At 51.5% G+C, this 20,918-nt stretch overlaps 1 protein-coding gene across 1 annotated transcript in view; it reads right to left on the reverse strand.

Annotated features, from left to right (window-relative positions):
* Window positions 1–2,490: 2,490 nt before the first annotated feature.
* The window catches only part of LOC122375252 (protein abrupt-like), a 31,022-nt gene continuing 12,594 nt past the window's right edge, over window positions 2,491–20,918 (reverse strand). Inside the window, exons 5-7 of the mRNA XM_043354529.1 lie at window positions 11,403–11,739; window positions 8,919–9,005; window positions 2,491–4,754 (exon numbers count right to left, since the gene is read on the reverse strand). Coding sequence (XP_043210464.1) covers window positions 4,288–4,754; window positions 8,919–9,005; window positions 11,403–11,739 — 891 coding nt within the window. The 3' untranslated portion in view covers window positions 2,491–4,287. The remainder of the gene's footprint in view (window positions 4,755–8,918; window positions 9,006–11,402; window positions 11,740–20,918) is intronic.

Consider the following 20,918-nt stretch of genomic DNA (forward strand, 5'->3'; position numbering starts at 1 on the left):
TTTCAGGTCAGGTCAAAGATGACGTCACAGGGGTCGAAAAAGTCAAAATGGCGGCGCTAGATATGGAGAGGGTTTTTTTTCGAATAACTTTCGAATTAGTCAAGATAGGAACAAACTAAGGGCATCATCGTGATCCTCTCGTCAACCCGCATCGAATGATATATATGTTGACCTCGAAAGGTCAAGGTCAAAGGTTGACCTCAGGTCACGTGACCTCGAGGTCATCATGCATATCATTCGATGCGTCTTGACGAGCTGAGCACAATGAGACCATCCACGCGTCTGTATCTTGTTCCTGTACGGAGTTATTGGCCAAAAACCTTTGGTGACCTTTGATGACGTCACATGACCTCACAGCTGCCCAACAGCAAAACAGACCTCAAGGTAGTGAAGGTTGATCGTATATGAAGTCATGTATGGTATATGGGGCCATTCCGACCCGTTTTAGTGGTAAAAACAGGGAGTTGATTTTCCCCCATTGACTTATAATGGGGAGGTCGCGAAATTGACCTGACCTTAGGCCACCGATATCAAAATTCCAAAATCAAAAAAAAAATCAAAATTCCGAGATATACAAATTGTAGCTACTAATGACCTTATAACATCCTGCGACTTTCAAAGGCCTCCGACATCTACTGTAGCTCTCGCACGGTGACAAGTTGCATAAAAGTGACTTGAGGTTGGGTCATTCAAAGTGACCTGGTGACCTGACCTTGAAAGGTAGGAGGTTCAAACTTGCACACCATGGGTAAAATTGATGAGGGAATAGTCGTACCAAATTTCGCGGCGCGTAGCGCCGCGGTTTTCCCGCTATTCGCGAAAAACCTCAGGGGGGGGGGCGGATATCCGCCCCCCGTCGGTGCGCGGGTTAAGGCAAAACCCCTTTGAGACGCATTACTGCCATTCACACATTTCCAATCAAGAAAGATAGATCGTAGATTGATACCGATTGTAAAATCTTTCCTCGAAACCCGCAAGCATCCCAACACTGAGACAAAGTCTAATCAGACCTCAATGGGGGCTGGCCCACCGGCTCTTGACAGAAGCATTCAGATAAAGACAAAAGCAGCACAGCTTACCAATGGGTCCTCCCTCCTATGGCTAGTTACCATTAAACCCCTCGTTGGACACCATCCATCATGATTGCGCTGCCCTGGGAGCGCGGCCGCTGCCCCAGAAGACCAAACGCGCAGTCGCTGCCTGTAATCCCCAGTTTAGCGGAAGGCGCTCGCTCCGTTCCGAGCGAATACCGGTGCCCCTCATACCCTACCGCTGCCCGTAATCCCTGCTTTGGTGGCGAGCACTCCCTCTTAGCAGAGGCCGGAGCCGATGGAAGGGGAGTTCAGCTGGCTCAGTGCCGTGCCGAGCCGCTCGAGTGGAGCTCCGGTAGATGTCAGGTGGTCAGACGCTCTTATACGGCCTTGGTCAGAGGCGGAGAATCAGAGAGTGGAGGCGGCCGGCGGCGACGCACGCCGCCTTCTCATTCTGTGAGAAGGGGTACTCTCGCAGGTCGCAAGGCGGCTCCTGTAGGTACACTTGGGGGAAGATTGATGTTCCACCACTCCCTACCCATCGGACTCCCATGGCTCAGCCCTGGCTGCTGCCAGTGTTGCCTGCCCTCAGCACTGGTCAGCACTGCCTGCCAGTGCCAGTGCTGCCAGTGTTGTCACTGGCAGTAGCCAGTGCTGAGCCATGGGAGCCCGATAGGTAGGGAGTGGTGGAACATCAATCTGCCCCCGAGTGTACCATGCAACGCCAAGCGAATAATAACATTGAAAAAAACCTGGAATAAGCACTAAACAGTTCATGAAGACACATATGATGATAAGCCATGTAATCACGCAATCTATTTAATTTTTAGCGTATGGTACCAACACACACTGAAACGTGCTCTGGGGCCGCGAAGACATCGTGCGTCCCCGGCTGTGCTGTCAATTGCAATTGAGAACGTTTTCTATAGCTCATAACATTACTGATATTCTGCTGCTTTCCGAGGCATTTATAGGTATCGTGTAGGTGGTACCGTGGAACAGTGTGTAAAAACACACTGAGTACATTGAACAGGCATTCGTCGCAGAAAGAGTGGCGAATTAACTTGACCCAACCGGGAGCGCACACCGATAATTTAATTAAACGAGCTCCATTTAACCCGAATTGAACTCCATCCAACTGTGGCTGAACACAATCTCCGTGCACGCACCGGCATTCCGCGTCGACTCCCTCTCCCTGCCTCTGTCACGTGCCTTGGCGTGCGCGCCACTTGGCGGAGCCTTTCAGCCAGGATAGGCAATCGGTCTGAAGGTAGTCAATCAGATTCAGGACTACCCACCCATGCAGTGACAGCCCCATATACTTTATCTTGGTGAATAGTCACCACATCAACAGACATCATTGCCTTCATCTATCCTCGCAGACATTTTAAAAGCGCCTAACCCACTAATCCAGACTTCAACACGACTACCGGTCCACCCAGCCTTCACAACACCCAGCTAGAGATATACTTGTATTTTAAGTCCCAACAGGTGAGCAGTGTAGGTCACACTACATAGGTTTCAACCAGCTCTTAAGACCTTTCCAAAACGGAGCAGGACACCTGCTCCGCGGACCGGCGCTACCCAAACTGCACACGAACGCACCACGGCCTTCTTACAAACCTACTGGGCCGGCGACCGCCGATCAGCGCCGAATGGCATTCAGCTGCATAAAGCTGCCTTTGGGCACACACGCATAGCTCGGTATAATGAAAGTACATACCTACAAACTGCCGAATGACGTCAATCACCGCAATCAGTGTATAATGCATCAAATTAGCGCATGATTTCAGACTGTGCTATTAACCAGATTAAACTGCATCAAGCTTATCATTGTCATCGCAGTTCACTGGCCGCTGTTGTGCGTCTAATCACCTATGATAAGCCGACATACGATACCCTGATCTTTTGCACGGTACAAAGCTCGGCACAGAGCCCGGCGGACCACTGGTCAGCCTGGTCCGAGGGGCCGGGCCGGCGGACTGGTCAACGGAAGACATTGCACGGGGAGGGTCCAGAAGCGGCCCCTCTGCGGGCCTGTACGGTCCGGCCGGGCACGGCTGGCGGCGTGGACTACTCCGGCCGTTTGTACTGCTCACACCAGCGGCGGGCTAAGGCACTGCTGAAGGCAACCGACGGCTTGAGCTGCTGCGCGAGAGCAAGTCCATACAACAATCACAACCGGACGAAAATGGCCGAGCCAGCTCAGAGAGGCGCTAAGTGAGGGAGGGAATAACCTAGCCCCAGAAAAGACACAATGAACTAGCACGGCGAGAGGCCAAAGATTGACCAGGCATGAGGCAGGTGATATTGGGTGGGGTACGGAGGGACGAAAGACTACACATCCCAGGAAGACAGAGGAGTCTAAGCATATGTAGAACGGAGGAGATCGGACTCGCGAATTGCACAGCATCGCGACTGCTATGGCCACTGGCTAAAATTAAAACCTCTAATGATTAAAATCAAAGAACAGTCGCGCTGACTAGACAGACCACACAGCAAAACTACGCACACAAACGGGTCCACCCAGATACGCCAAATTCGTCACAAAGGCGTATGAAAACGTGATTCGTAAAATCGCCCAAATCACAAAAGCCCCTTAACTCTGGCAGCCTTAGCTGCAATTAACTCCAAGCCGGAAGCATCCCCATGGGCCAAAATCGACCATTACGATTGCTGGTGCAACAAAATCAATCACGTGCGTTCATCAACAAACGGCATGCAAAACAACTACCAACAATCGAAGACAATCGCCCTATTTAGCTGTCTTTTGATTGCTGATGGACTAGAGCAAATCACACGATCCCCAAATGAACACAAATCAAACATTATATACACGATTTTGCTAAGACTAAGTACCAAAAGGGCACAGGTTACCAATAAATACATCTGACTACCGTCCAGCGTCCACGTCACTGCACTGAACAGCCTCATGGCACGATAAAGTATGCCTCTGAGCGGGGTACAGGATGGCGACGGTCACTACGCTCGCCCATCTACCACTACAGGGTAGCTAACAATCACTTGGGTTCCGGAGGGAATGGGTTCAGGTTGTCTGCAGGAGTGGTCTTCACGCGGGCTCTAGGGAATGTTGACTTGCACACCAGTCACCTACCACGCCTACCAAGGGTACCTAGCTACTCTGGCCGACGGCGGCCGGCGGGAAGCTCGCTGGAGGAAGACTAGGAATGTTTCGTGACTAGGGTGCTGGCTCTCTGTGGGCGGGGCGGGACAGGGTGTGTGCGCGGCGCGCGCCTCAGCAGGTGGTGACGGCGGCGGCGGCGGCGTCAGCCGGGGCCGGGGCGGGGGCCGGTGGCTCGGCGGCCGCCGGCGACGGCTGGCCGCTGCTCTCGTCCACCACCAGAGCCGGCTCCTTGTCGTCCTTGGAGTCCTCGGCGGCGGCGGAGGCGGCCGGCGCCGGCTTCACCGGCTCGGCGGGCGCCTCAGACGACACGATGCCGTGGTCCAGCATCTCCCGCAGCGCCTCGCCCTTCACCTTGTGGATGTTGGTGATGTGCTTGCGAAGCGTGTCCCGCGACCGGGTCGGCGTCGAGCACAGGGAACAGATGTACGTCAGGTGCTTGTGCAGGTCCATGTGCACGCGCAGGTTGTACGCGTTGCTGATCAGCTTGCTGCACTCGGGACATTTGACGGGAAGCATGCGCCGGTTCGGTTTCGGCAGCAGATTCTTCCAGACGGGCCCGCTCTCGGCGCTGCCTGTGTCTGGAACGAGGGCCGCATGCATCGGTGTTAGTGGAAGCCCGTTACCAGCGTCAGACAGCGCGAAAATGTGAATGCAGTAGGGGCAGGGGAGATTGAGTAAAGAAAGCCGCAATTCCGCCAAGCGTGTATTCAGGCATCAGAGACGGTAGCGCAGTTAGGCACGTTACATCGCAGGCAGGAATTATAAAAAAGAGGCCGCAGAGGCGTGACAAGTCGCATTGAGGGCGAACCCCTGCAAAGAAAAAACTGAGTGTTAGTGACAAGAATGTTGCATGTGTGGAAATCATGCTAAGCCAAAAATTGCTGTTGCCCAGTTAGTGCGGCAGCGCATCTCGGCGTTTTGCAGTTAGTGAACAGCGTTGTGCAATATTTTAAAACAGCAGCATATTAAAAGTAATACAAAGTTTGCTCAGCATGGACCATGTCAACAGGCTCAAAGTATGAAGTGTGAAAACGGCAATGATGTACAACAGCCGCTGACAGACAAGTGGACAGAGACATGCAAAAGAAAAGCCAAGCGTATTGAGCATACTTATCTGGAATGCCGCACCGGAACTGTCGAGCGTCTTGCGCACTGCTGATTGCTCCACTTGCGCCCAAGATTCGAGTCAACCTGGATTGCAGCACTGACAGCTGCAGCGATGCTAAAGGTGAACATGGTTTAGCGTGTATGGACTCATTACCAACACCAACAGAAACTCGCAAAAAGTATGGGGTAGACCGAAAAAGGCGATTTTAGCGTCCCTTGCGTTTCCCTGAATCTACAATTATGATGTTTATGAAAAAATATACATTCTTTACAATTTAAATTGTCTGAGAATAACAATCTGAAAAAAACGAGCATTCGTATAGCCAGGTGAAAGAAATTACCAACAAAACCCGAACATGGAAATTTTGTCCACTCTATGAGGACACATAAGCTTCATAAAAACGTTTATCCTGTCATGTTGATCAAGCCGTGGCTGCATAGGGCGTCTGCTAGTTATTTATGTAAGATATGTTTCAATTTTAGCGTTTTATACTTGTGCCACGTGCAGCCGTTTAGAAAAGACCAGTAATGTTCAGCCTCACAGCTACGCTTCAGAAGCGCCACGCCTCATCTCTTCAGAACTAGAATTACTCGAGAGTATAAGCTCCCACCTCAAATCAAGCTCAAAGGAACTCAATACTTGCTCAATATCCAGACGAGTGAGCAGCGCCGGCGCCTTCGCGGCCTCAATTCCGCCGCGCGCCTTTCAGAGGGCCGCGCCACCGACGGCCCATAGCGGCGGGAAGTTGGCTGGGCGCCGCCGGCGCGCCACTGGGAGGCGGCTTCTCGGACTGGTCGGCTTCGCCCAATCGACGCCGCTTGGCGGTGACGATCGTCCGACACCAGGTCGGCCTTTGAAAGGAGCGCGGCCGCCGCCAACGCAAAGGCCCGTTCCAGCCGCAAAATTGATTGATTGTGCTCACGCGTAGCGACCGCCTCAAAGGCGTTTTGGCGCCGCAGCCGCCCTCCATCCGGTGGGTGCCGGGGAAAATGGTCAGAGCCGCGGCAACATCGGCGCCCAATTCGGCCCAGCGCGTCATCTCTGCGTCACGGGATGCCCTTCTGCGTCCTACTTCAGCTCCGCCAGTATGGCGGATCTTTGCAGTCCTGTCACACCATCAACACATAAAGCGTGATCACACACAAAGAGACCCAAATACATTGCATTCACGGGTTATCCAATTTGGCAAATCATTAACCATTGACAGGTCTGCAGATACGCCATTGCTACTAGAACTGAAACAGGACACAGAAGCGGGGATCCTGGCACGTAGGCGACTGACACTATTGGACGCCTGTCACCACGGCAATGACTTCCTCCCAGAAATCCCAACAGAGAGAGGGCGGCAATCCCGCATAACGCCTTTTGGTTTGCTATGCACCATTATAATCACGCAGCTGAAATCCAATAAAATGAACCACCTTGGCCTGTAAATGTGCATTTCCAGGAGCCAAATAAGTCATCCGAAAAAAATCAATTTAACCGACGCCACCAGCACGCCGATAGGATGAAAGTCGCCCGTAACCGCCGATAACCGGAGGGGATGCAGAGTTATCACATGGCTGAGTGCACCGACCTATCGCAACACTAACAGCAGCTCCAGCGGCGTGACATTTAGAAATCAGCAACAACGGCCATCAGCGGATAAAGATTATTATGCATCATTTATCCGCACTGACATGAGAGCTGCGGGGATAGTTCTCTTTTTTTTCTGAAAAGGAGTAATAATATCAAACCGATTTTGAGGTGGCCATACCATTCAATATCGACTTAGAATGGCACACCACAAAACAATAAACCTACTTTGCAGTATGGTTATCTTAAATATTCGAAACAACCATTTTGGTTGATTTAGTTGCTATTTGGCACGAAGATGTGCTTGGGTTGAATGGATCAAGCCACAAGAAAAATAGCTGAAGCCGATAAAATGGTCTGCAATTACACGAAACAACTACCACATACGTGTAGTGTGTTGATTTTAAACCAATAAAGGCAATAAAGGCAATGACAAAAGTCACACACTTGCCAGCATGCCGTACTTAATAGTCTCGTATTTCAATAAGCTGTTATAGAATCTAGAAAAACGCATTCCTGAAACAGTTAAATCTTTGTAACTTGAATTACCGTAAGGTGGGGCTATTTGAGACAGCATTTAAAATTGCTATAAAATAAAAAAAAAACATTTAAAATTGATGCTTAATTTTTTGCTCAGGCGATTTACTGCTCGATTCCAAACCTCCCTGAGCAGAAATATCACACAAAAATCAAACGATCTTCATTTTATAGCGATTTTAAGTACTGGCTCAAATAGTCCCATTGTCTCAAATAGCCCCACTTAACGGTATGTCAAGGTATCACAAAAATATCGCTGAACCCTTCTCCAGACATCATAGCATGCACGCTGAAACAAAATTACAGAAATGTTATTCGGAGTCACATCTCAGCACCAAACCCCGTCAGCTCAATATTGTCATAACGATTGATATTTAAAAGAGGAATCAGAATATCTGTAGTCATAAATATGCATAACCTTTAACCTTCAAATGCTCAAAATAATTATGCATTGGGCTTAAAATTAGCCATCCGAACATGAAATGTTTAAAAATGGCATTAACCTACTCAAACATGGTCAGCAGGCAGACGATAAAATAAAAAATGACAACACATTGCATTACCAAGATGAGGTTCTAAGGTAGCGGGGGAGAATGGTCACTTTCACTCAAAAAGTTGCAAGAATTGGTAGGTATTTATAAAGACGGCGGAAAACGGCCAAGGTTAGTTTATTGGGGTTTTAGGGCGTGCCGACTACTAAGGTCATTTTGCGCCCATTCAACGGCCAAGGTCAGTGTTGGTATAAAGACACTAAAAAATTATATTTTGGCTTCGGCGACAGGGGGAAATCTCTCAGCAAAATGGTGATGAGTGAAAAAAAAACACGGCGAGAAAAGGTCAAAAGGGTGGAATACTGATGGATTTCATTTAAACGTGTGCATGCATACATTTCCACGCGTGTGTTAGAAATGGATGTAGGATGCGATGAATGGAACAATGAGGTCCATCAGACTATACAAACATGCTCTTTCTGGGTAAAATTGGGAGTGGAAATTGCTCTTGAAAAATGGAGGCTAGAGTGAAAACTCTTTTCCCTTTAAATGTCGTTTCCCACGCGAATCGACAAAGTTCCGGACACTGTGTGAGCTTACATGCATCAGTCCGCTTGAGCCCAATGAAGCATTGCAGCATCAGACAGGCGACATTTGCATATGGCACTGGCACATTGGAGTCAAAATGTACACAAGTGCTCCGGCCAAACGATCATGAACCCGTCGAGTACGATTTTAGAAGGGCAACAACCGTTGCACCGTTCGTGAAAATTTACTAAAGAAGAAAACTGCAAACTGACGAAAGGTCAGAAGATATTGGTCGCAAGTCTGTTAGTATTGATGGATGCCCGAGGCCCCCAAGCTGCTTGGAGCAAAGTGCCCCCGGGGATTGAGCGGTCCTACTCTGTTCAACTCCGGATCCGAGGCGTCTGAGTATAGGACGCATCCATACGTATACCATCTTAAAGAAGAGGAGAGGCAGAGGCAGATGCAGAGGAGAAGGGAAGAGATGGCGGAGAGGCGGTAGGTACCTGGCGGCGACACGGTGGCTGGCACGGACGGAGGGCTGGCCGGCTTGCTGCTCCGGCTCTCCTTCGAGTCCCAGTCTAGCCACGAGCCTGGCAACAAACAATACAAAATCACTGGCAGCGACAGGTGTGGACGAGCGAATGGGCGGGGGAGACAACTTTACCAACACACAAAGTCCAGAGGATAGTCAGTAGTCACGGCATAGCGAAAATAGAGCAGCACACGCATAATAATGGCATCACTTGGTTTATGAATTCCACGACGACCAAAAAGAACGTAAAAATGCACAGTATAGGAAAAAAACCATATAAAAATATAGGGAAAATATTGAGTTTGACAAGTATCACAATAAAACGGAACAAATGCAACAGCACTCGCGAATATCTTCTAATCGAAAATTATGATAATGAATGACGAGCACTGACGAGCACTGAAACGATATTGGAGGACTGAGTGATGCTTCAATCATGCAATTTTAATCTAGCGCATTGCTGAACGTAATTGGAGTGGTGGACGGCGCACTGAATTCACATGATCAGCGCGCCATGCGCCATACATTGGTCTCAGTCGATCGGGACAGTGATCCATATGAGCACTCTGATCGGCACGCCCGGCCGGCCCGGCTGGTTTTCCTCAGTGGCATGTCCACCCTTTCAGCCCCCCTCCCATCTCCCCAGGTGGTCTGGACGGACCGTCCACCCTCTCCGCGGGCCTCAGATAACGTCCGACAGAACAAGACACGCGTTAATCAATCAGAAACTATTGGCGACGGCACAGGCGGCCGGCGGCTGGCTACGATGGTTCGCATGCTCCGGAGATGGGATGTCTTCGGACACGCCCTCGCAGACGGACCGGCAGGCGGAGGGGGCGGCACGACCTGCCCGGCGGGAGTGACCAATTTCTCCAGGTCGCCTACCTAGAGTGGGTCCTTTGTTAGGTCGGTCAATTGTCAATCTCTCCGAAGTGGGCTGTTCAGAAATGGCTACCATGCTGGCCAATTGAACACGTAGCCACAAAAAGCGGGAATATGACCGAAACGCGTGGCTTTATTATCAATCTTATAAAGGGTTCAATGTTTTACCTCAAGTGCCAAGCTACCCAATCCATATCTGGAGCCAGTACTAAAAATATCTGCTCTTAATGAGCTGTTTCAGAATTCCGCACCAGAAATCATCCAGATTAAACTTTCACAGGTCTCAAGCGACGAGCCCGCTCGCAACCGCCCAAAATCGAGGCGCGACATACCGACAGTTGAAGCATGAATCCCTCCCAATGACATTACGTTCATATTCCAGCGAAGTTCCATTTTCTGAAAGCGTGCGCATATACTCATATATTATAAACTATCATATCACTTTAATGGAAACGTACCAAAAGGGGCAACATACGAGTATCATTCAGTTAATTTAGGACCCATATCTCATCGTTCTAGTGATCAGAACAAATCCCGTGAGGACGTCCCCTAGGCCACCGAAAACGTGCTCAGAGCTCGGTCCGCCTCATTATTGCATTATGATAGGGACAACGGCCCTCCGAGGTAAAATCAAACGATGTCAAAATTACTAATGAAGAGCAGCGAATTCTCTGCCGTAAAATAGTCTCCGTGATCAATTCCTGCTGCTCTATCCTTCGCTTGGCCTCAAACTCGTACTATCGACGCAGGAAGAGGCGCGGTTCGTCAGCCGAGTCGACTGCGCCAATATTTGACAACAAACGAGTGGATCTATCTGTTCAGAATGAGGTGCTCGGCCAAAGGAGCCGGTGATCCAGCGCGATTGGACGCGCCGCCTGTATTGGCACTTGGGAATACTTCACGATAACGAGCCAATTCAGCAGCCATTGTGCAGCTATTGGTACGCCACGGACGCGCGGCGCCGGCCTACTGGAGACCTGCCGCTGCGCCCAGGTCAGCTGCGGGACTCAACTAGTGGGAAAAATTACCCGCGGACGCAAGGCATTGACCTCCTGGGGCTCTGTCGCTGGGCGAAGGTCAGCACTAGCACCTAGCACCGGGACTCCCTCACTGATTTTGACGGAGAGACTGGGCTGGAGTGATGAAGTTATGCCGAGAACGCACGGCCAGCAAGCTACAGCTCTGTCGCGGCAGCTGAGTTAGCATCGGTCTTCCAGTGGTGATGGGAACTAGAAAGTTCTCGGCTCTACGACGGACTAAAAATCGAACTCTATGGGACAGACTACAAAGTCAAAACGTTTCAAAACAAGCGCAACGAAAGGTGATTCTGAGTTAAAGGAATGCCTGGCATAATTTGATTTTCAGGTTGGCCGTAACTCGGCTACAACTTCGTGTCACAATTGGTTGTGGGGAGCTATTGCGCATGTCCTTCGCACGCAGCTGGACATCGCTCAGCCCTCTCCACCGTTGTGGCCCTAACAGCCGCGCCCCGCTGCTCCAGCCACCGGGCCTCCCCATTACGGCGCTGGCAGCGCACGCACGGAGCCATTACGCACACGCAGCGGGCTCTCACCGTCGTCCGACTCGACGCGCGGCGAACCGTCGGCGCCGTTGTCGTCGGCGGCCAGCGCGGCGCCCGGCACCGTCGGGATCTTGAGCGTGAACCGGCCGGCCGGCGGCTGGGCGGGCTGTGACGGCGGCGGCGGCGGCGCGCTCGGCGCGCAGGACAGGTTCAGAGGTGTGGTGGCCGACAGCTCGGAAGGAGAGGCGGCGGCTGGCGGGTCGCGCCGCGACTCGGCGCTGCCGCCCGTCTTGGCACGTTTGGAGGGCGACTCGTCACTGGGCTGCGGCCGGGCCCGCGGTGTCGGCTGCGACTGTGGCTGGGGCGTGAAAGCCTCGCCCCAGCCCACCTGAGAAACGAGGGAAGGGAATGTCAGCGGGCTGCCGAACAGCTGGAGGGGAGAATAGATCACCGATAGACCACAAACACCATCGAAAATGCTGCTAATACAGTTTGAAATCAAACTTTTGACCGAAGCGTCTGTAGGTGCCAAAGGTGCGCCAGGTTTCGAGCGACATTATTCCACGAAGCTCAGTTTGCTGCCTGCATGATGAATGATGATGGAAAGGCAGTTATCTGCAAAATAACCAATAGTTGAACGGCTAATGGTAATGAGCTTTTCGGAATAATTGCGGGCTTCATTGACACTCCTTAAGGATCAGTCTAATCAAGTGTCGCCCATTAGCAAACGAGCATTCCTCCCGAAAAGACACCAGAGTTCAAGGAGAGATTAAAATGAAGACATGCGAATTGCGAGGACTTCCTGAAATTATGGAGCGGAAACATCCTAAATTTCGCTGAAGACCATCCGTAATGCATATTGCTAATTTCCATTGACTTTCGAGCTGGATGTTACCATTACAGCAATGGTAGTTTTTGTTGATGGTAATTCACACAAAAGACTGAAAACAATCCCGAAGTATGAAGTTATAATTGCAATATTACCGTGGCTCATATCTCGATTGATGCGCTTCTTTTGCGGGACATTTAATCGACCGTAAGCAGCTCTCTGCTCCATCAGTTAACAAACGCTTTAAATGTTATCAGTGCAGAAAACGCCTGCGGTGACGACCTCCTATGCGGGCTGCTATCAACCATACGCTGAAATGTCCCCCGTATCAGGTTATCCGATTATCATATCAACACTTCGTCGGCCCATTTATATTCCAACATATATTACTCAGTTTGCAATATCCGGAGGCCTTATCGCACCCCGACTCTGGGCCACTTGATTCACGTCCCGAGCGAACAAAGCCGCGGCGAACGGCGTCCGGCGGTGAATAGAACGGCTGTTTAACGTGCGACTGCGCAGAGCGGATCTCGGCCCGTCCATCATCACCAGAATGCCCTCATAGCGCGTCCCATACACCATGCTGAGCGCCTCTCGAGCCCGCTGACACCATAAGCGGCCGATGAAATCATGCAGCTCGGTTCGCCGTACGAGAAGACGGCGTCCTTACGAGGGAATTGATATTGTGACCTCGCTCTTTGATACGAACCAGGATTCTGTCCCGTGCCAGGTACGCCGACGACAACTGGCATTGTTACACCTATCTCGGTATTTGATCAGAGGTCACCCAATAAGCTGGAATATCATTCACCTGGAAGGCCTTGCGTCAATAGGTTTTATACAGCGTTAGTTCAAAGGGCTGCTGACAGCTTGCGCTCCCCCGCTGCTCGAATGCTATCAGGCGAGCTTGTGAAGGTGATACCTGGGACTAACAACGCACGCAGTCAGCTAATGGGAATGGGGAGAAAAACAATGCAACACGAATATACACCACCACCGTGGGTAGCTTGACAGGAGGCCATCGATCAAGTAGCTTTCAAATATGCCTATCAAAGCCTCCTATCACCCGAATGCAATGCAATTCCACGTCGGCAGTTGGATTGAGCCTTCGATATTTCATCCAATTTTATATTTATATAACACCGACAAAAGGATATCTCTCACGTCCGATCTGATTGTTTTACGTCCAAAGCCTGCTCTGCCATCGATCGACACTATATAATGCAGTACCAAGGAAACGAAATACGAGTACGATTAGCCCAGACCGCGAGCTGGAAAAGCGTGCTCCTTGTTTTTACTTCCGGTGAGCAGATTGAAGTAAAAACAGCAATAACATTAAGTAAGAGTTAAATGAAACACACAAAGCAGTTAACCATCGACCCAATCCATCCATTGCTAGGTTGAAATTCGTCTCACTTTTTGTGAGAAACCCAGCGTACACAGAAACCCTTTCATCTAAAACCGGCGTCATACTTTGGACCAACTGCCGCTCCGAGCCGATAAAGCCCAGCGTCGCCGCCGCAACTAATTCAGAACGCTTACCACGAGTGGCGCACGTGGCAGCAGCAAGGCATTCAGCGAACCCCCGATCGACACAAATACAGGTCACCTCTCCATCACACATCTCCGACAGAAGCCCGGGCAATGCGGGCCGGGTGCGGGGAGGAGGGCCGGGGACGGGAGAACCGGCGGGTGAGGGAGCCGAGGGAGCCGGTGAGGCCGGTTTTCCAGCGCTGCTCGACAGATTGGCCTCCAGCCAGTGCAGGTACGGACGACCCCCGCCGCCCACCGCCGCGCCGGCCCGTTCTCCGCGACACTTGGCACGCTCTGGACGGGCCGGCCGCACCGGCCGCCTGCCACCGGCCGCTGGATGCAGTGCCGCGCTACTTACACCGGGTCCCACCGGACCCCGCTGGGACACAGCAGTGTTTCCTGGAGCGTTATGTAGTCACGCGCCGTGCAGCGCTCGGTGCCGGTCCCCAGGTGCTCGGGGACGCTTATACTTCCCCCAACAGTTCCGCTACGGAGGTCACGAAGCGCTCAGCGATAAGTGACTTTTGTTATACCACGTAGACAGAAACTATAAAGGAGGTGGTCACACAATATCAAACGCGGAAATCATCCTAGTACTTTTCTCCAGTCTGGGTGCCTGGAGAAAAGCCTTCTATTCTAAATGCCTTGTACTTGGCGATATCACCTGACCTGGCAGCCAGACTCGGTCACAGTCCAACAAGAGGTGGCATCCCACCCAATTTTAGCAAACCTTACGTAGAAAGGATAATACGTATGGTCCTGAAAACGTGCCCCCGAATGCTCGCTCTAATCTCCAAACAGCTGACAGCGGTAGCGCACAAAAAGCGGAGTCAAACAGCACGGCACGGGCTACCCGTCCCCTTCCCTTAGCTGTTCCATCTGTCCCAGTGCGCGTCATGCCATCTGTCGGTCCAGAATGCCACCGATCCGCGGCGGGCCGGCGGCTGCCAGCGGCGGCACGCGCCCCACGCGGTCCAGAATCCTGGCCGGCCGTCGGGTCGGGTCGACACGTCGCCCGCTCCCCCGCTGCCGCCGCACACCCGAAATAGGCTGGAACCGGCCGATCACCGGCCGGGACGGGCAGCTCAGTGTCACCGACAGACACCGGGGACGGTGAGAGGAGTACCAGAGGCAGGACTTTAGCACCGGGCAGGTCCGAGTCACGTGTTACCGTCGGTACAGTCTGCAGCGGGTGGCGTGGGACATCTTGTCTTACTAGCCATTGTCAGATTTACACGGGTTTATTCAACTTGAAACATTGCGAAGAATAGTCACAGTCGAATTGGGATTCGCCATAAACAAGACGCAAAAGTCGGCAGAAGTTGTACGTCGGATGAATGAAAAGTTTGGAGCCTGACACAGTTACAAGGACGCACGTAAATGAGAATTTGGTCACATGTTGTGCTACTATTTATATGTGTATACCAAAGTTTGAAGTCGTAGTACTTTTCGTTTCGTTTTTGGAGTCCGTTAAAGTAAAGAGGACTGCCCGTTCGGTGAAAATGGAGAAAATCTAGAACCGAGCTAACATAAAGTATTTCAATTTGGAAGGCATGTCTTCGTCTGGAATTAAAAAGGATTTGAAATTGAACTCATTCGTTGTGGCCCATTACATGGCACTGTTAAGGTTTGAGCTGCTAATTTCAAGCAAGGGATGAACAGCGTTCAAGATGAACAAATATCCAAAACTCCGTAGGATGTGACAAAATCCAACATGCCCACACATATAAATAATGGCAAAACATGTGACCAAAGTTGCATTAATCTGCGTCACCCGTAACTATGTTAGGCTCAAAACTTTTCATTCACCCTAAGTACTTCAAATCACAAATTGTTATTAGTTTCTGGAACTTCGCCAAATAGTTGCATCAACAGCCTGAGTTAACACCAACACAAATATGATTAAATGCAGCGATATTACCGCAGCGCTAGCATAACCGGAACTCTTCACAACGAATAATCACATTAACAATCAAGCCATATGTGCCCAATGACAGCCGGTCGTAATGATGAAATATAAGCGTGGGAAACTACGCCACGAGTGCCGGCCACGAAGGGTCAGTTACAACCAATTATGATAATTCAATGCGCAGTTATTTCTAATTCAAGATCCTACAATAGTGAGACGAAACAGTAGAATAAAATGATCATGCTATGTGTATATCCTTCAGATAATTTTGAGTGTTTTATTTTTCAGGCTATGCTATATGTAATGCATATTATCGTCCACCGTCCAAAATGAATGGGGAAGGTGTCACGACCAATAGTACCTAAATAGTTACCACATGCTGCAGCAGCACCAGAGGTTCCATCAATCACCTGATAACGTAAGTGATCAAGGCTGCATCATCTAAGTGGCAGAGTATACATATCATGATTATATGAAAGAAAAACATTGACCTTATTCCTCGAATATATAGCAAAATTAATGCCAAGTTACCTTTTTATTTACGTGATATTTCGGCCAACAGACCATTATCAAACGAAAAAACGACCAATGTAGAAGACTTCTACATTGTTCTTTCTTTCGTTTGATAATGGTCTGTTCTAGCATTGCACCATCATTGCGCCCTGGCAATTACTAAAGACATCCGAGAAGCACAGCCATGAGCCAGGCGGATGTGCGATGGACGCTCCGGAAAGAAGCCAGTCAATAGCCACAGAATTCCACTCGGTTCCGCGATTCCAGTCCGGTAGGCAGTACCACCTGGTGATTTTGGACTGACGAACGTTGGCATGGCGTAATGACACGCCATGAGAAAATAATACGACAGTTGGCACAGCGCATTACGGAGCAAAGCGCTGATAATCGGTAATCAGACAATACTGATGATGACTGATAGGCAAAATGATCTCCGCAGCGTGTACACGGACACATGCCAATGGGCCGGAAATTACCATAATATACGCAAACGGAGCGAACCGACCACATCATACAGTGCTTAAAGAAATCATTTCGAGGAAAATCCTCGGGCATCACATTACAAATGGAGAAGTTTTGAGAAGGTAAGATTTGTGGTGCGGATAGAAAGGTCACGGGAGGGGCACCGACTCCCAATTTGGCTGGTGCCAGGCGGATGTCATCTAAGCGCTGTACCCAGGGGTCGGCGGGACGTCATCGAAACGCTGCATTATCTGCCATTGCGGTCCACGTCTTATAAACCACCGTATACTTTACTGTTCCAGGAATTTAATTACAGCTATAATGATGACATTTTCACGTGCGTACCCGAATTAACGAACATAGACCTGGGACGATACATACATAAGATGAGCTGAAATCCGTGAAAGTATTTTGCATTGAACAACCGTTAACTGCAGCTGAAACTCGGCCAGTGCTGCCATCCCCATTTACAAAACTCTGTGAGAATGGCCAGGGTGCGGGTAAGCACGGGCGACATTAAGCCACAGACCTCATGCCGTATTCATTATGGCAACTGACATCCAATGCCCGCCTCAGTGCGGCAAATGCCAGCACAGCTTAGTTTTGATAGCAACAGGAGATGGCAAATGGATAATTATCGCTATTTTTACAGGATCAAATAAATAGCACCAACAAGCCGACAACACTTCCGAACACCACTGGCTCTCCTCGACGACACTAACAAGTATTAGTGGTTCCAATAACCAGTGGCGCAGCCAGGGGGGGGTCAGAGGGTCAGCTGACCCCCCCGAAATTTCTGTCAGGGGCCCGCTCGAGAGAGAGAGAGAGAGAGAGAGAGAGAGAGAGAGAGAGAGAGAGAGGGAGAGAGAGAGAGAGAGAGAGAGAGAGAGAGAGAGAGAGAGAGAGAGAGAGAGAGAGAGAGAGAGAGAGAGAGAGAGAGAGAGAGAGAGAGAGGGAGGAGAGAGGTCCTAATCTAACCGGACGAGAGAAGTGGCCCGGGCCCCCTGGGTGGATGGGGCCCGGGTCCCCTGGGTGGAACGGGGCCGGGCCCCCCGTGGATGGGTCCGGGCCCCCGGGAGAACGGGCCCCGGGCCCCGGGTGGACGGGGCCCGAACCCCCGGTTGGATGGGGCCCGGGCCCCCGGGAGAACTGGCTCGGGCCCCTGGGAAAACGGGCCCAGACCCCCTGGGTGGATGGGGCCCGTACCCCCGTGGATGGGTCCGGGCCCCCGGGAGAACGGGCCCGGGCCCCCGGGAGAACGGGCCCGGGCCCCCGGGAGAACTGGCCCGGGCCCCTGGGAGAACGGGCCCGGGCCCCATGTGTGAATGGGGTCCGGGCCCCCCGTGGATGGGTCCGGGACCCCGGGAGAACGGGCCCCGGAGGGACGGGGCCCGGACCCCCGTTGGATGGGGCCCGGGCCCCGGGAGAATTGGCTCGGGCCCCTGGGTGAATGGGGCCCGGGCCCCGTGGATCCCCCGGGAGAACGGGCTCCGGGTGGACGGGGCCCGGACCCCGGGTGGACGGGGCCCGGACCCCGGTTGGATGGGCTCCGCGCCCCCGGGAGAACAGGCCCGGGCCCCCGGGAGAACTGGCCCGGGCCCCTGGGAGAACGGGCCCGGGCCCCCTGTGGATGGGTCCGGGGCCCCGGGAGAACGGGCCCCTGGTGGACGGGGCCCGGAACCCCGGTTGGATGGGGCCCGGGCCCCCGTGAATGTGTCCGGGCCCCCAGGAGAACGGGCCCGGGCCTCCCGGAGAATGGGCCTGGGCTCCCGGGAGAACGGGCCCCGGGTCCCGGGTGGACGGGGCCCGGACCCCCGGGTGGCCCCCGGGAGAACGGGGCCCGGGACCCCGGATTGATGGGACCCGGGTCCCCTGGTGGACGGGGCCCGGAGCCCCGGGTGGACGGGGCCCGGTGCCCCAGGTGAACGTGGCCCGGGCCCCCATGTGGATAGGGCCCGCGCCCCCGTGTGGATAGGGCCCGGGTCCCCGGTTGAATGGGGACCGCTAGGGTGACCCGCTTGCTCCGCAACGCGAATAAGGGGTATTTTCGATCGGTGGGCGTTTGGTTGGTCTTGTGTCCGTGGGTTATGTATCCATTTCGGTCGATTGCTTTTTGACAGCTAAGCATTTTGGTTTGGGAAAAAATATCCATCGCATCGAGGTGCTGGTGTCTGATGAGCATGCGTTCTACTATAGAACATGTCATGTGTAGTTTATAACAAAGGTTGACGTAGGTTATTGAAAAATGAAAGCCATCGATGAGTTACTATGAAGAGGTTTGAAACATTTATATTTTTAAGAATACTGCTGCTCGTCATGCAAAAGCGATGGTTGGATTTTGGACAAAATTGAATGCTCTTTCCAACTATGCCATTTTCAACTGTCAAACGTACCAGGTTATCCAGTAAAACCCGTGTAATTAAGTAAGCCATTAACAAATACCATTTTCTCCAGCGATTTGTTCCACCTTGTTTTTTATCAATTAGCTTTTCACAATTTTTCCATGCGAGGCTGTGCATTTCTTTTGCCAACAGGCGTTGTTAGAACCCGCTCCGTCAGTCACCCGAAAATAGCATTAAGTCCCAAATCTGTCCGAAACGTCAATTTTCCAGCATAAGTGCCCTCACGGGTGCACGTGGCGCGTGCCATCCCTGCACCGCACGCCGATTTATACATGTATTGTAAAGTATATGACGCGAATTTGCACTTTTTAACCCGGCGGCCGCTGGGCCTCCGCGCCACCCGCCGGCCGCTGGGGGGGGGGGGGGGGCATAAAGTTGCCCCCTTTACTTCTGCGACGATATCGTCGCAACGCGAAGAGATAGAGAAGCGAAACTTTGCACACATCTTCCTGAATACCTAGCCGAGGTTGTGTTCAAATTTGGTGTCAATCCAATTTGAAATGACGTCACAGTGACGTCATAAGTGAAATTATAGATTTGCGACTCTCATATTCCTCACGATACATCACATATATGGGACCAAATATAAAGGGCCGATTATTGGTCAGAAACTAGATGGAAGTGTAGTAAGATGTTTTAGGGTGACAGCAGGTGCTGTCTAGTTCATTTACAGTCGAGTTTCATGCTCAGCGTCATCAGAAACGGTCCATATCGGAAAACGACAAAACTTTATGACGTCACTGTGACGTCATCTTAGGTGCTACAACCACCAAACTTTCCTCAAACATTGCCTAGGTATTCATTTGAAGCTATGCCAAGTTTCACGTTCGTAGCTCATCAAGTTTCGGAGATATTTCACAAAACGTAAAGGGGGGCAACTTTATGCCCCCCCCAGCGGCTCGTGGGTTAAGCACGCGCCATGTGCTCGCTATCGATCCGATCGAGCTGAGACCCTCAAAGGCACGTTGCCCATCCTTGATCTATAAATCGCGAAAATTTCAGCGCACTAGGCGCAACGGTCTGGCCTGTACTCCGCGCTAAGTAACACCATGCCGGGACCTCGATAGCAGACAGAATCTACGTCACCACATCACCACACCACAACAAACCCGGCCCGAGGCAATACATGTCCCATATGAGCGCGTTAACCCTCGCCGGCACAAGCCATTCCAACCATTTTGCGTCCTTCGACGGCACAAGGGGGAGGGTGGTACGGTACGACCCCCCCCCCCCCCGCGTTTGGCCCATGATCGAGCTAGAGCTTCGCGGAAAAAAGGAACGTGTTGCCCGTGACGAGAGTAAGCCGTTGATACTCAATTTTAAGGTTCTTGGTCATTGGTTGACCTTCCAGGTCAGGTCAATGACCCAAAAATCGGGAAAATCGGGACCTGTTAGAACGTCGTAAAGTGTGGCTGCTATAGGGTTTTTCGGGGTGCTGATCACGAATAGTTATCATGTTAGTTTTGATCACAGATGATGTCTTTATGCTAAATGCAGGTCAGGTCGGGTCAGGTCAGGTCAGGTCAACCAGTAGGAGTCCTGCCGGGTATTTGTAGTACCTACGTGTCAGCCGCCTCTAGCAGCTTCTAACATGTTACGAAGGCACCAAAACTACTTCGTGAATGTTCAAATGGTTGCTAAATTCGAATTCAGCTCCATAATCTAGCCTAGAAACATGTATAATTTGAAAAAGTACCGAGGTCATAGGTCAATGACTTGACCTGACCTTCAGGTGACCTTGACACCCACTCTTATGCATGGGAGCAGCATCAACTCACATGTTTGAACGCTTGAAACCACGAAAAGACTGCAAACGCGCGGCTAATGCGAGTCGGCATACGCCGAAACGCGATTCTGGCCAAACATGGTCTCGGAAATTAGGTCACAGGCGAAAGGCCATTTGAGTCAGGGTCATGCAA

This window comes from Amphibalanus amphitrite, unplaced genomic scaffold (genome assembly GCF_019059575.1).
Source record: "Amphibalanus amphitrite isolate SeventyFive unplaced genomic scaffold, NRLGWU_Aamphi_draft 001804F_arrow, whole genome shotgun sequence".
Taxonomy (NCBI): Eukaryota; Metazoa; Arthropoda; class Thecostraca; order Balanomorpha; family Balanidae; genus Amphibalanus; species Amphibalanus amphitrite.